Source organism: Quercus lobata, unplaced genomic scaffold (genome assembly GCF_001633185.2).
Source record: "Quercus lobata isolate SW786 unplaced genomic scaffold, ValleyOak3.0 Primary Assembly Scq3eQI_55, whole genome shotgun sequence".
NCBI classification, from domain to species: Eukaryota; Viridiplantae; Streptophyta; class Magnoliopsida; order Fagales; family Fagaceae; genus Quercus; species Quercus lobata.
In genome coordinates this window covers 1280-18545 of record NW_022154724.1, presented here as the reverse complement: position 1 = coordinate 18545, position 17266 = coordinate 1280, and the positions used below count along the sequence as shown (strand labels likewise).

At 30.8% G+C, this 17266-nt stretch overlaps 1 protein-coding gene across 1 annotated transcript; it reads left to right on the top strand.

Annotated features, from left to right (window-relative positions):
- The first annotated feature begins 874 nt into the window (after positions 1–874).
- On the top strand, positions 875–1648 carry LOC115973140. The gene is made up of 2 exons (XM_031093386.1): positions 875–1082; positions 1389–1648. The coding sequence occupies exons 1-2, from the start codon at positions 875–877 to the stop codon at positions 1646–1648; spliced, it is 468 nt and encodes a 155-aa protein (XP_030949246.1).
- Positions 1649–17266: the final 15618 nt, after the last annotated feature.

Sequence of the window (17266 nt, the reverse complement as noted above, 5' to 3'; positions counted from 1 at the left end):
ATGCTACTTAATTTGCTTGTAAATCTCTTGATCGATATGGTACTTGCCCTTTTTTAGGGGTTGGGGAATTGAAGGACGGGATAGTGATTCTCACATACTTCTTTTTTTGTACATTGTCTCCATTGCACTTTTCACATTTTAAACATAGAAAATGTTAATAAATGTGGATATCTAGTGTGAACTTATAGATGTTGCATGTACATAGTGTATATCAATGAGTGTTAGAGAACATTTTCCTTTAAGGACATAATCATGTATCAAACTATCAATGTGTTAAAACAAATATAGAAAAATATTTTTATTATAAAAAAAATAAATAAAAAAAGGAGGAGAAGAATGTTCCATTTGTTTCAATGGAAGACCTTGTGCTTGGTGTTTTTCTTTGGTCAACTAAAAAAATATTGCTTATTCTTCGAGAGTGGTTTCTAGGATTTTTTATTTTTATTTTTGAAAACAACTCAATCTTATAGCAAGCTAAATAAGGGAAATTAGGAGATTTTTTTTTTTTTTTTTTCCAGTCAATTAATGTTGCTACAAAACATAGGAAAATGAGATATTTATAGAAAATAATTTTTGAAAATTGACTCATTTTTTATAAAATACAACTCATCCCTTTCAAAATTTTGTAGTCCAGAGATGGAAAATACAATGTAAAAGCTCTATAACAAAAAAGTTCCGTTTTTAGTAATTAGCCAACTCATTATACACCTCTCTCTCTCTCTCTCTCTCTCTCTCCATCTATCCCATTATAAATACCCATTTAAATCATGCTATCTATATCATTGCAAACATCTTATTTCACTAGCTCTTTCTTTGTGTGCATCTTCTTAATTATTTCACTCTCTATTATCTTTCACAAGTTGCAAATCATACCATGGGTTTCACAATTACGCAAGGACTCATGCTAGTGCTGTTGATTGCTTCCACAATGGCAGTTAGCATAGCCAGGCCATTTGAGAATTCCATTAATACACCAACTCCCAAGAAGTTCATCGTGGGTGACTCGTACCACTGGAATTATGGCTTTAACTACATCGAATGGGCAACCAAAAATGGCCCTTTCTTCTTAAATGACACTCTAGGTGAGCTTAATTACTTTGCTATTGCTACTTGTTACATATTGCCATGCATAGTTCAGGTTGTAAAATATATTGGCCAAAATCATATTTTTAAACCGCTTGTGTTTTAATGACAAGTTATAAAGTTCAATATGATATCAAAATATATAGTCAATTCTAACTTCGATTTTTTTTTTCAATTTATTTATTTGTAGGTTATCAATTTTGATCCTTATGGAACATGAAAAATATGTGCATTTTTTGTTTTGTTTTGTTTTGTTGAATGCAAATATGCATGAAAAATAACTATTCATATGATGTTGATTGCAGTTTTCAAATATGATCCACCAACTCCAAAAACATTTCCTCACAGTGTTTACTTGCTACCAAACCACGAGAGCTTCATTAAATGTGACCTGAAAAATGCCAAGATGCAGGGAAATACAAAACAAGGAGCTGGGAACGGCTTTGAGTTTGTGCTGAAAGTGTCACAGCCTCACTACTTTGCTTGCGGTGAGCATGATGGCATTCATTGCCTGAATGGAACAATGAAGTTTTTTGTGACGCCAATGGACCCAAGCCATCACTAATACAACATGTGCACCATGGGAAACTTTATTTGCTACACTCTCTTTTTACGTTTTGTTGTGTTGTAGCCAATAATGAGTGTTTTCGTCTTCTTCTTTTTTATTAAGTAAAAGACTATTTGTAATTTTGAACTAACAGTAAGGGATTGATTTCTCATTTTACAGTTTATGAGTCACATTCTAAATCAGATGATTTGCTATAATTTATGTATTTTCATTCCCCGTCCTTATGGTTACAAACAATATATGTTATGAGTTCTGAATAATTGAGACGATAGAGAATAAATGTACTAGTTGTCATATTGATGTTCCACAGAGATGCCATTTTGCATCCCTGCTTGTTTTATAGTAATATTTACCATTTTATATTGAAAGTATCGGAGTCTTTTACAGTTGAAAAGGTTAATGACATTTGACCAAAGGATCATGTTTGGTTTAGACATTTGAAGTAAATATTAATTTTTAGAAAGATACAGTGTAACTTTTAAGTAATGACATTTGCATCATCCAGCAAAATACTATCACATAATTGTTTTTCCCAAATAAAAGATATATTATGTCACTTATAATCATAACCCTATTAAATGTCTATTCACCATAAAATTATTATATTTTGTATTTCAAAAATGCATGTGAAGAAAAAAATAAAATGCAAGAAGACATATTGTCCATCCTATACTCCATAATTGGAGTTAGAGGTACGGCAGTTGGGCAGATAACATCATGGTGAGATTTTAATTAAAGAGTTCATATAACACATTCTTCCCAACAAAAAAAAGAAGAAGAAGTTAATATACACATAAGGATATCACTTGGCCCTACAAGTTGAAGTTGGTATGTTTGTACCTAATTATATTATATTAACCACTTACTCTTGTTTTGTTTTTTTTTTTTTTTTTTTAATTAGAAAAATATAAAGTGTCGTAGTCTCTATTAATAGTTTTTAGAACCCTTAAAACCACAATCAAATTAACCTAGGTAATTAGCCAAGTGATTACTTAGTCAAATTAACAAAACTAGGTTAACACGAATATATCATATCAATGTATAGCAATGGAAAATTAAAAAAAAAAAAACACAACGATATGATAACCCAGGAAAACCAAACCGGTAAAAAACCTGGGGAGGATTTAACCTAGCTATCCTCAAGGTAAAAAGCAAATCCACTAGAAAGAATCGAAGTTTTACAATAGTGACTTAGACCCCTAACATCCTATTGCTACCCACCAGTAGCAACTTACGAACACGACTACGTGCAAGCTCCGAGACCACGGACTCCTTTCTTTGGCCTTTGCAAAACACAAACACCCTCGTTTGTGACTTTGAGATCCCACTCAAAGGTTTAGCAACACAAACTCTCCTGTTTGTGACTCCAAGACCACCCTTGAAGGTTTAGATCATCAACACCTTTGATGACTAGAGAAGGCAGCAACTTCTACAATACCAAATCTTGAGATTCTTCAAGTAATAACACCGGTAGAAGATATGAGAGAGCTTTTTAGGAACAAAACCCTAAATATAAAAGAGGCACTCTCTTCTCTCTCTAAAAAGCCTTCTAAAAACGTGCTTAGGGTTTCCTTTATATACTAGGAGAAGTAGATCTGAAACCCTAATCCTTAATAGGCTTGAACTGTTGTTTGGGCTTAATTAAAATTCTGCAGATACGACTTTCAATTGATCAAGCCTCTCTTTCGATCGATCGAACCAGACAGATTATGAAATCTTCTTCCTACAGCTTGTATGTTCTTGAATCTTGACTTGAATCACCTTGAGCATTGTCTAACAATACTTATAGACTCTAAGATCTATATCTAGACAAGTTTGTGTTCACGATTTGCCAATTGTTCTAAACTTTTAGAACCTAACAATCTCCTCCTTTGGCAATTCATGACAAAAATTTCATACAAAATGAAATGCTCAAATGCAAGAACAACCCAATACAATAAAATGCCCAATTACTTCACAAATCCCAATCTAACACTTCCTAACCAAGAAGTTGCCAATAAGAGGTAGAAGGTCTTGATCAGAATGTACCTGTCTTTCCTGAAACACTCAACAAACACATCACTGCATGTGTGGAAAGAAAGACATATAAACAATAATATGAAACACAAAATAAAAACAAAAGTAAACTAACTCTCCCCCTAAGTTAGATACATCAAAAAAAAATTTATATTCTCCCCCTTTGAGAAACAATTTTATCTCCCCCTAAACAAAACAAACAGGATTCCCACGTATTCCCACATTTCATCTAAATCTCCCCCTTTTTGTCACATATTGACAAAGACAACTCATACAAAGAGTAAACAGACAACATACGCAATAAAAGTCAAGAGAAAATAGAGAATTAAGAGAACACAAAACAATTCAACTCTATAGAAAATAGAGACAACTCCTCCTATGAAGAGCAAAGGTTAAAAACAAACTTCTCCCCCTATAAAAATAGGAAAAAAAAAAAACAAAACAAGTTTTGGGAAAAACAGTTTAGAGGAAAAATTTAGGAGGTGGGGAAAAGAAAAACACACAAACCTAATCTTGAAAAAAAATTAAGTTGAGGATACACATAAAGAAAAATATTCTCTCTTTCAATAAATGTAAACTTGACATTATGTGACCCATAAATAGTTGCATGAGTAGAGAAAATATTTGCACATTGATTATCCATCATATCTCTTAGGAGAAAATATTTTCTACAGTTCACACATAAAAATAGCATATATTAAAAAGTACATAGCTCAAAAAATTAATCAATCAATTTTTAAATCAAGTTGAGTACCCAATTTAGCAAAGTGTATGCATGTTATGTGTGAAAACAATGAGAGATATGACTGCAAAACTGCAAGATAGATATAAAAAATCAATGCAATGCATGTGAATCCTAAACATAAATGATGCATGAAAAACAATTTGGTCAAATACTTAAAAACTGAAATTTTTCAGTTTCGATCGATTGAGCATTGATCGAATGCCAATTGAGTCAGGCAGATTCAAAACAAAAATTTTTTATCGCAACTTCAATTAGTCGAGAGACAGATTCGATCGATCGAAAATCTGGAAAAATCAAATTTTTGAAAAACAAAGCAATTTAATTCAGAAACTCCTCAAAGCACAATAATTCATGAATGAAATGCATGAGTATGAATTAAAAGTTTTTCAAAAACACTTGAATTCAACCTAGATCTTCCAAAAACAAGTTTTTTAACCAATTTGTCTCCAAAACTCAAACATTAAAGAATTTTTGTATCAAAATCAAGGAACATTTAATTTTGGATGGTCACAACAAGATCACACACAATAACATGTACTAAGTTTAGCAAAGAGTAACTTGTGTAGTGTGTGCAACTAGCAAAAGTTTGAGATACATGTGAGGTGATATGTGACTAGAAATCAAACACAAAGTCTATAAAATTCATCACATAAATTTGAAAGAGACTATCACCTAAAGAGTTACATCATATAACCCCCACATCTCTTAGAAAACAAGCTTGCAATCATGTAAGTTTCTTGATTTGCTTCATAATATACACACCAATTTTATTTGAGCAGAAACTTATTAAAATAGCCGAGATAATGTACATACCAATTTTATTTGATTGATTTAATATTAAGTCCAATAATGTACACACCAATTTTAACATTTAAACTGAGGTTATACCTTATGTTCTTTTTGTGCATGTGCTACACTTTCTCGAGCACAAAATCTTACGATATGCACTAAGGTGTTCATGATTGGCTAGTAAATAGTGGTGAGATGATTATTTATGCATTTCTCAAAAGGTTCAAGTCTAAAACAAAATAAAACATTTTTGTCTTTTAAAAATTTTTCAATGTTTTTGGATTTTTTTTTAATAAAAAACAACCAAAAAAACAAAACAACCCAAAAAAAAAAAACACGTCCACAAATAATTGAAAGAATTAAATCATGGACAAGTCAGCAACACTCACCTTAGAGAATCTTTTCTCACCCATCTAGCACGAGTCTTCAGCTTTGACACCCCTTGATCAATTAAGATCCTCTTGCATGCATTTTTTGTTTAACATGTTCTGTATCTTTCTATTATCTTGTCATCCATAGCATCTTGTTTCATTACATTCTTGCATTTTTATGGATTCTTTCTGCCCCCTTGATCATCCTTGATCATCGTTATGTTTCTCGGGTGAAGCTTTCTTGCTTCTTGTACCCTTTGTCAATCATGACAAAAAGGGGGAGAAATTGTGGAGAATTTGTGGTTTCTTTTTTTAAGATTCTATATGTTAGGGGGAGAAACAAATGCCTCTGTAAGGGGGAGATGTGTTTCATCTTGTTAGGGGGGGTCCTTACCTCCTTCTTCTTGTAAAACAGTCTTGTGACCATGTTTACATACATTGTGCAAAAGGTGACTGATACTTTATTTTCTCTAAAAGAAGTTACTACGTCTTTGCGCCTTAGGATTTTGTAACCAAGTGCTTCTTAATCTTCATTGTTGATGAAGTGAAGAACTTTGCAGCCAACATCTTCTTCAAGTTGGTGTGTTAGTCACGTACTAAGAGTCGTGCATCATTGGTTAGTCACGTACAGGGATCCGTGCAAAAAAGGGTGGCGTTCATATATTCAAGAGTTCAGAGGTTCTGAAGCGATAGAAGGTTTCTACTATGAGTTCATTTATGGGGATTGTAGAGTCTAGAGACAAAGGTTTTGTACTAGATTTGAAACTTCTCTTTACTATAATGGATTGTTTTTCGGGAAGGTATCCCCCTAGGTTTTTTACTGTGAAACTAGTTTGTTTCATTGGTTTTCCTAGGTCATTATATCTTGTCTAATTTTTTTTTTTTTTCACTGCATTATTTTGACATGATATTGATGTTTGTTTGTTTTAACAAGTTTTATTCATAATAAATCTAATTAACAACTTGGGTTTAAAACTTGTTAATTCTATCAACCGGGGTCTAAATATCCCAACAGTAATATAATATATGTAATGAACAGTTTCTACTTCTTATGGTAATCAACCAATTAGTGAGATATACACTCCAAAAAAAAAGTGGATGGGCTGATGTGGAGATTGGCTAATGTACAAATAATCTATTTATGCATCAAAGCTGTGACTAACTTGAAGGAAGAGAAAGATTACATATTACCATAAACTATCACTTCCAAAGCATCTTTAAAGTGAAACTACAATTCAAAATAATTCCAGCAATTACCAGTGTCCTAAATTCTATGTTTCAATCTTTTTCCACCAATTGTGAGTAGCTTAATCTTAAAATTTCATCTCACGGATTATTCAAAACACTTTTTTTTATATCAATAAAATAAAAAATGAAAGGAAATTTTAGAAAAAGAAATTACTTATTTCATATATCACCTTGCTTCTCTTTCTGCTGGTACTCTTGACTTATCTTCTTCATCTTTGCCTCCACTAATTGCAACTTGTCTATATTAAATTCCTAACCAATAAGACTCTATTTTATGTGACAAAATATATACTGTTGAATTTCAAAACAATTAGTCTTGTGCGATATAGAAGAAAAAAGGAACGCAAATAGTCCAATTAGATTTTCTACCCCAAAATAAAATAAAAGGAAAAATCAAAGTCAAATTCAGCAATCCCAAAAAATAAAAATTAAAAATTAAAACAAATACTTTAAACTCCAAGCAACCATATCAATTCTTGCTATGTTTGTAGGAAAAGAAAAAGGAAAATTACTTGAGTCTTACATTTACTTTTCTTCCAAATTTAAAATAACCCAAATGGATTAAGCTAAGATATATAAGGCTTGTTTGGTATGAGTTTATATATATATATATATATATATATATATATATATATATATTATTTACAATCCATAAAATGGTGAGTCCTACACTTGAATTTATTGTTTGGCTAATATTTTCTAAATACAATTTTCAAAAAATTGTATCCTCATTTCCCGGGGTTTAGAACAAGATTTTAAAAATGTCTAGGGAGTGTTTTCAGGATACAAAAAATGTTTTTGATGACATATTTGTAAATAAATTGAAAACAATAGACCCTACATATTTATCCAAACTCTTCTTTATCTCTTAAATTAAGGAGTTTATCTTTATCACAAAAAGAATTCTTACACTTTAAATTTGAAACTTATCATTAAAAAAAGTACATGATGAGCTCTATTCTCTTATCATTATCCCCCCAAAAAAAAAGGGTAATCAACAGATTCTACATATTACTTTTTGAAAATTTTTTTAAAAAAAAAATCTCAAAAGTAGAAATGGTCTCCCAAACAATTTTTTTTTTTTTTTTGTTTTTAGTATTTTGAAAATTTTTCTTAAAAGTGAGAGCCAAACACGTATAATATAAAAATTATTATCTGAAAACTATTTTGAAGTTCAATTTTTTGAAAATAAAAACAAAAATCCTCCTACCAATCAAGCCCTAAGAATCTTTTTTCTCAAGCCCAAAAGTAATTATAAATAAGAAAAAAGGAAAAATAGGTAGGGAAAAAAATAGTTTTCGTTTTCTGAGCTTTTGCGCTTATGGCAGTTGCAGATAATGATAAGGTGCAACCACAAATGGAGTCAACCTACTTAAATTCAAAGACTACATGATCACAATCACTTTCAAATTGAAGAGATAAGATAGAAAGAGGCTAAAGCTAAAGCAATATCTAGAAGTTTTATTTATGTTGATCTTGTAGTTTAAATTTAAAAATTAGTATTGTAGTTGTCCAAATCTATAAATCGAATCCAGCGTATAATATCCGTACAGAAACCTTAACCATTGTTTTCGTAAGGCAAAAAATTCCCTAATATTTGTTCTCTCACAATGGCTTAATGCTTGTCGTGCTGCTTTATCTCTCAAGTTCTATCTTACATCTGTCTTCCTGGACAACTTCTACATCTGCTTGCCTTTGTGCTTCCACTCCCCTAAAACTAAAATCAGAATTAAGAAGCAATTGGCCAAAAATTCAGTTCAATCCTTTCTTTGAATAGTTTAAGGGGAGTTGAGAAACCAAGGAAAAAATTTATCTGAAAAAAATATAAATAGATAATGAAAAATCCTTAACAAAGAGAGAGAGACAGAGAGAGAGCATGAAGGTACCAGTGAAAGAGGAGATCCTTTGGAAGCTTTGACAATCTATGTTTTCCATGCCCAACAGCGATGGAGAGAGGGGAGAGGACAAAGCAATTTTTATTGTTAATGTGGGTCAATTGGGATTTTTTTTTTTTTTGTTTACTTGATATTAGACTCTTAAATTTTTGCATCGTATTAACTCCTCAGCAAAAAAACTTAAAAATTTACATTGTATATTTGGTGCAAAATTAGTGCACAATTGAAATCCAATTGAAAATCTAATTGCAATTTCTCTGAGCTTTGTCTACTAATATATACTAGCTTGTAACCCTATGCAAAATATACAATTAGATGCATAATATAATTCCTATTTATTAATCTATGTTTTCCATGCCTAGTGGCGGAGCCAGGAATTTATCTTTGGGGGGCCATATATAAATTTTTGTGTGTGTATGAAATGTAGAATAGTAATGTACAATACTTCATAACTCAATATGTGCTATAAACAAAAATGTATCAATTAAAATGAAACAATCATGAGACAAGATTGACAAAATGATTTAATATATTATAAGGAATATAAAATAGAAAGCAATGAAAAGTAAATTAAATAAAACAAAACAAAGAAAATAGTACCTGGGAAGAATTAAAAACAACAAGTATCAGGCGGCGCAGTTAGGTGACCTGGGGATAAGGATGAGGGGCCTATGGCACAAACAAAAGCTTCAATCTTTCACTTGTGACCTATGTACCAAAAAAAAAGAAAAAAAAAAGAGGTGAGGCAAACACGCATGGAGAGAGAGAGAGAGAGAGAGAGAGAGAGAGAAACTTGGTGGTGTGGCACATTAAAATTTTTTTGACTTTTCAATTTTTCAACTGTACAAGTAAGCCCTAGATGTGTGTTAAGATGAAAATTATAATTTTTTTTCCCATTTTTTGTTGAGGTAATTGTTAAAATACCTATGTGTTCATTTTAAAGATACTAAATGTTTGATTATTGTAAATTGTTGACATATGTATTTATAGATAGTATTTTATTTAAATGAAAATTATGTTTATTTTGGACTTTCTTAAATATATATGTATATTATCAAGTATGGGAGCCAAAATAATAAGGTTATTTAAAAATTTTCAAATTATTTAGGATATTTCCAAAAAAAAATTATTTTTTTTGAAAATTTTGGGGGCGGGCGCAAGCCCCCCTCAGTAAATTCAATTGAAAATCTAATTGGATTTTTTCTGAGTTTTGTCTATTAATATATATAGATAGATAGATAGATAGATAGATAGATAGATAGCTATATAGATAGATAAGTTGAAGGCCTTCTTATGCGTAAAAATTGTTTGCAACATAACCCTATTTTTAACTAATTATTATCATAAAATTTTGGGGCTTTTTAGAAAGGGGTGGGCCCTTTTTGTAATGGGGTCCTAGACCAAGGCTGAAGTGGCCTAACCCTAGAGTCACTATTGCTCTATTTTGATATCTTCGGAGACTTCTTTGCATTAATACTTCTTCAATTCATAGTCATCAAATAGTGCCTAATTTTTTTTCTTCCAATTTTTATATATTTGGAGTATATTAGTACTATGAGAAGGTAAATGTGAGTATATTTTTTTTTTATTGGCTAAAATACAAATTGCACTCTCTAAGTTTAACTGAAATTCATTTCAGTTCTCTAACTTTACTTCATTCAATTGAGTCATCTGAGTTTGAAATTTATTCATATTAGGCATTTTGTTCAATTTCATTAAAAATGGCCATTCAAAAAATATTTTTATCACATACAAAATTTTATAAAATTAATAATTTTTTATGGGAATTTATTTTCTAAAAATATTTTTTCATTAGTTATTTGCATACTTAAACAAATTTTTTTTAATGAAATTGGACAAAAAACCTCAGTTGAAAAAATTCGAAGCTTAGAAGACTCAATTGGAAAAAAAGTAAAGTTTAAGGATTTAAATGAATTTCAATTAAACTTAGAGGGCGTAATTTGAATTTTAGCTTTTTTTTTTTTTTTTAATGACATGGTTATTTTAATAGATGGTGTAAATAGAATCTATTACATCAATTTCAAATCCCTATTAAATTATGACTTCTTTTATTTAATTTTCTTAAAGGAATATCAGAAGAAAAAACTCTTCTTATAAATACTCTTTAGAAGGAGGCAGTGATAATAAATTGTTATTAATAAAAAAATTTCTTTTGAGATATTTGCTCTATCTTTTTCCTTGATAGTCTTCTTCTCTTGTTGAACTTATGTTTTTTTTTTTTCTTTTTAAAAAAGTGTATGTGTTACAAATTCTACTTCTACATGCCGACAGTGCAGAATAACCTGTTGTTTCAACTTGTAAAGGTAATCAAGAATTATCTAAATTTCTATAGAAGGCGGTTTATCTACTTCTTTATTCAAATTAAATGGTTCTTATTTAATTTTAGATTGTGAATTTGCTTTCTATTGCAATGGTTTCCCATGGTTGCAACCCAAAAAAGATACTACCAAAAAAATAAATAAAAAAATCTATTATAAAGGTCACAAAAACAAAACCTTTATAACAGATATGAACCATAACGCAAATCTTGCAGCTTTTATTTTGACTTTTTGCAGTGATTTTGGCCGCTACAAAAGGCCTATTTCCTATTGCATTTCTGCACAAAATACGTGTCCGAAAGAACCAAAGATTGATAGAGATGAGATGTAGGAGAAGGAGAGTTGAGATATGTTCGCATGAAGCAAAGTAAAAGGTGCATGTATTCATGTATGATGGGAAAGCTCATTAAGCCTCCGTTTGGGAGTTTATAAAGAAATGGAATGGAATGATCAGAAATGAATGAAACGTATTTAGGCAACGGAAATGAATGGAATTAAATTAAGTATTCTTGTTTGAACATTTTAAATTTAATAAATGAATGGAAAGAAATGGAAGGTAAGTAATCCTGTTTTGGAGTAATATAGAAGAAAATGAATGAAATCATTTTATGATAATATTACTATTAGACCTGTATTTTAAAATAGAAGACTATATATATATTGGAAGTTTTAGTAAAAAAAATCACTAAATCTAACCTTCTTTGTCATGTTTTCTTGGATAATATATACTTAATAAGAGAGAATAAAATGTGTTAACGTGTATTAGACTGTGGGCTTTAGGCGCACCTTTTTTATTTGTATAGCACACATACTTGTACTACACACTATAGGCTTTAGGCTCACCTTATTTACTTATATAGCACACATACTTGTACTGCACACTATGATATGTACTGCTCTTATATAAAGGCACTCATGTATATTTTATATTTTATTACTGTAAAATACAATACTATTCATTCAGTATTTCTAACATGGAATCAGAGCAGGATGAATATTTCTAGAGGGATGATGTCTTATATATTGAGCAATTTAACCGTCATCATCACATCACCCGGTTGAATTATATCCTTCCCCACCAACAAAACGCTGAATATGATATCAATATATTTCACTTTTTAATTTTTTATAGCTTTTTTTTCTATTTCAATCAATATCTTTCAGTTCAAAGTGCATTTCTGTCTTGATTCCCAGCATACAGAGGTCGAAATAAGAAAAAAAAAGATCATACTAGTTGTTGACTCCTTTTTGGTTGAGGGAAAGTTTCTACTCTATCTCTACCAAACCAATATTGGAGCTCCCTTTGCCAATTCTTAGTTTTGACGTTTGAGAGAGTGCTTTCAAATTGTCAAGAAGTCTAACGACACTTTATTATACTGCTATACACCCTTTAGGGATTTGCCTAAATAAACTTGGTTATTGCATAAGTAATGTCATTGAAGATGTTACTTAATTTGCTTGTAAATTTCTTGATCGATATGGTACTTGCCCTGTTTTAGGGGTTGGGGAATTGAAGGACGGGATAGTGATTCTCACATACTTGTTTTTTTGTACATTGTCTCCATTGCACTTTTCACATTTTAAACATAGAAAATGTTAATAAATGTGGATATCTAGTGTGAACTTATAGATGTTGCATGTGCATAGTGTATATCAATGAGTGTTCGAGAACATTTTCCTTTAAGGACATAATCATGTATCAAACTATCAATGTGTTAAAACAAATATAGAAAATTATTTTTATTATTAAAAAAAAAAGAAAAAAAAGAGAAGAAGAATGTTCCATTTGTTTCAATGGAAAACCTTGTGCTTGGTGTTTTTCTTTGGTCAACTAAAAAAATATTGCTTATTCTTTGAGAGTGTTTTCTAGGATTTTATTTTATTTTATTTTTGAAGAAACTCTATCTTAGAGCAAGCTAATTAAGGGAAATTATGAGATTTTTTTTTTCCAGTCAATTAATGTTGCTACAAAATATAGGAAAATGAGATATTAATAGAAAATAATTTTTGAAAATTGACTCATTTTTTTATAAAATACAACTCATCTTTTTCAAAATTTTGTAGTCAAGAGATGGAAAATACAATGTACAAGCTCTATAACAAAAAAGTTCCGTTTTAGTAATTAGCCAACGCATTACACACCTCTCTCTCTCTCTCTCTCTCTCTCTCTCTCTCTCTCTCTCTCTCTCTCTCTCATTATAAATACCCATTTAAATCATGCTATCAATATCATTGCTAACATCTTATTTCGCTAGCTCTTTCTTTGTGTGCACCCTCTTAATTATTTCACTCTCTATTATCTTTCACAACTTGCAAATCATACCATGGGTTTCACAATTACGTAAGGACTCATGCTAGTGCTGCTGATTGCTTCCACAATGGCAGTTAGCATAGCCAGGCCATTTGGGAATTCCATTAATACACAAACTTCCAACAAGATCATCATGGGTGACATGTACCACTGGAATTATGGCTTTAACTACATCGAATGGGCAACCAAACATGGCCCTTTCTACTTAAATGACACTCTAGGTGAGCTTAATTACTTTGCTATTGCTACTTGTAACATATTGCCATGCATAGTTCAGGTTGTAAAATATATTGACCAAAATCATATTTTTAAACCGCTTGTGTTTTTATGACAAGTTATAAAGTTCAATATGATATCAAAATATATAGTCAATTCTAACTTCGAACTTTGTTTTCAATTTATTTATTCGTAGGTTATCAATTTTGATCCTTATGGAACATGAAAAATATGTGCATTTTTTGTTTTGTTTTGCTAAATGCAAATATACATGAAAAATAACTGTTCATATGATGTTGATTGTAGTTTTCAAATATGATCCACCAACTCCATAAACATTTCCTCACAGTGTTTACTTGCTACCAAACCACGAGAGCTTCATTAAATGTGACTTGAAAAATGCCAAGATGCAGGGAAATACAAAACAAGGAGCTGGGTATGGCTTTGAGTTTGTGCTGAAAAAGTCGCAACCTCACTACTTTGCTTGCAGTGAGCACGGTGGCATTCATTGCTTGAATGGAACAATGAAGTTTTTTGTGATGCCAATAGACCAGAACTATAGATAATTACTAATAAGAACGTGTGCACCATGGGAAACTTTATTTGCTACTCTCTCTTTTTACGTTTTGTTGTGTTGTAGCAAATAATGAGTGTTTTCGTCTTCTTCTTCCTTATTAAATAAAAGACTATTTGTAATTTTGAACTAATAGTAAGGGATTGATTGCTCATTTTACAGTTTATGAGTCACATTCTAAATCAGATGATTTGCTATAATTTATGTATTTTCATTCCCTGTCCTTACGGTTACAAACAATATATGTTATGAGTTTTGAATAATTGAGATGATAGAGAATAAATGTACTAGTTGTGACAGGGTATTGATGTTCCACAGAGGTGCCATTTTGCATCCCTGCTTGTTTTATAGTAATATTTACCATTTTATATTGAAAGTATCGGAGTCTTTTACAATTGAAATAGTTAATGACATTTGACCTAAGGATCATGTTTGGTTTAGATATTTGAAGTAAATATTAATTTTTAGAAAGATAGAGTGTAACTTTTAAGTAATGACATTTGCATCATCCAGTAAAATACTATCACATAATTTTTTTTTCCCAAATAAAAGATAGATTATATCACTTATAATCATAACCCTATTAAATGTCTATTCACCATATAATTATTATATTTTGTATTTCAAAAATGCATGTGAAGAAAAAATAAAATGCAAGAAGACATATTGTCCATCCTATACTCCATAATTGGAGTTAGATGGTACGACAGTTGGGCAGATAACATCATGGTGAGATTTTAATTCAAGAGTTCATATAACACATTCTTCCCAACAAAAAAAAAAAGTTAATATACACATAAGGATATCACTTGGCCCTACAAGTTCAAGTTGGTAGGTTTGGACCTAATTATATTATATTAACCACTTACTCTTGTTTATTTATTTTTTAATTAGAAAAATGTAAAGTGTCATAGTCTCTATAAATAAAGTGGTGGAGTCGCTTTATGGTATGTGTGTTAGAAGACAAAGATTTGTCTAGAGAAAGGGTAGAGAGATAAAATTTTATTGAATGTGTTACTGTGAGGGCACATATGTACTTGCATTCATATATCCATACATAAATCCAAGTAAAATAAACTATACTTAATTTCCTTAGCAAAAGAGACCTCTAAAACTTACACTGCATGTTGGTTAAACTCAGGAGCAAAGGCCAATTATGATCATATATATTATTATTGAGTTATACTTAAGATGTATCATATGAGTACTTGTGTTTTGGGAATTTATTAAAAACAGAATGCAATGGAATATTGGAATGAAAAGATTATGTACTTTCATTATTACCTTTGACAGTTTATAAAAAATTACCATTATATCATTACCTTAATTTATTTATTTTCTTTGTTTTCTTTGTCTTTTCTCATAATTAATAAGGATAAAATCGATATGTTACTTTTATTTGAATAAAGGAAATAGTGTATATCCCACTTTTAAGAGGAATTAACTTTTTCTTTTCCTTTTTTCTTTTCAGGATCCTGAGGTAAAATTAAGTAAAAATGAGATGTGTATTCTTCTAATCATTTTATACTTCCAAATAGGCAAATTCCTTTTCAATATATTTTACTTTTATTCTCTCCCAAACAAGTTGGAAGAGATCAAATGAATACACCTTCACAAGCACACAAAGAGATCTATGACAAGAAGATGCTAAGATCATTAAAAGCACCCATATTATGTTCCCATTGATTATCAATTTGTGCTTAGAGGGACATGCCACATAAGAGAAACCTTTTTTTATTTTTTATTTTAATTTCTTTATTTTTCTTTTGGACTAGTATGAGATAAGATAGATAACCTATAATTCATGTTTGTTAAATCAGTGTTATATTCATCATCCAGCTGGCATAAACTATATGTAAGGGACACATTTTTATGTAACTGGCATATCCCTTGAAAAAACACACTCTATTTGGATAAATCTAAGTTGGTTCAAGATGATCACTACAAGTGGTTACATTGAAAACACAAAGATTACTCAAGAACTACTCAAGAAAAGTGCAATCTGCAGGTCTTGATACCTCCTCGACAGAAGCTCGATCTGTTGAAATTCATTAAATCTCGACACATGTCTCGATCTATCGAGCTTACGGGATTTAGAATATAGCAAGCAACGTTTTTATTCTAAAAGGCTATTTGTTTATGGGTTTGTATAATCCTTATTGGACTAGGAAAGTCCAAGGTTTGTGTATACCTATTTGGAATAGGAGAGCCCATTGCGCTCCTATTTAAACAAGGAGGTGGAAAAAGAAAAACCTAACCCTAGTGTGAGAGACCTCGAAAAATGCCTCTAAAAAAAAGAGAGATTTGAAGTATCCCTAGCATGTAACCCATGCAAATGCATGGATGTATTTAAAATTAAACACAAATTTTATTATAAAAATATAAATAATTAGTCAAATTATTAAAAAAAAAAATAGCACGTAACACATGCATTAATGCATACGTATATATACATTTAAAATTAAACACAATTTTTATCAACATATTTTCTTTGTTTATGATTTTGTAAAAAAGAGCTTAATGAGGTAAAAACTGAAAAAGTTTATCTATTTGTCAAACTAGATGAGACTACAAGGTTAGTTGAGACTTTTGTTGTGGAGAACGCCTCATTAGAAGAGAAGATCAAGAATCTTGAGGTAGAGCTTAGTCAAGCTAGAACCCAAATAGAAAGGATGTCTAGTGCAAAGCTTGATGAGGTATTCAGTGTTCAAAAGCCTAGTTGTGATAAGACTGGCTTAAATTATGTTGTCTCCTCCGGCCCCTCCTCTTCCACAGCTTCTGAATCAAAGTTTGTGCTCCAATCTGAGAAAGGTAATAAAGGTATAAAATCTAAAACTGATTTGGCTAATTCTAAATCCTTTGTTAGACCTCATTTTGTCACCATTGTGGTGTTTCTGGACACATTCATCCTGATTGCTTTAAGTTGTATCCTCATAAGCAATTGTCCAAACAGTCGCAGGTTTCCTCTCTGGGACCTACACCTTTGTTTGGGGAGTTATTAAAAACTTTGAGCTTTTTAACTCAATTTCAGGAGAATTCAAATTCTTCTATGTCCTTTAGTAGACATACTAGGACACATGCATTTTCATCTTCACGGCCAAAAACACGTGC

Excerpts from the sequence above, each read along its gene's own strand:
- LOC115973140 (XM_031093386.1), top strand. The coding sequence starts at position 875 with ATGGGTTTCACAATTACGCAAGGACTCATGCTAGTGCTGTTGATTGCT. Across the intron at positions 1,083-1,388 it reads CTTCTTAAATGACACTCTAG|TTTTCAAATATGATCCACCA; the intron begins GTGAGCTTAATT and ends TGTTGATTGCAG.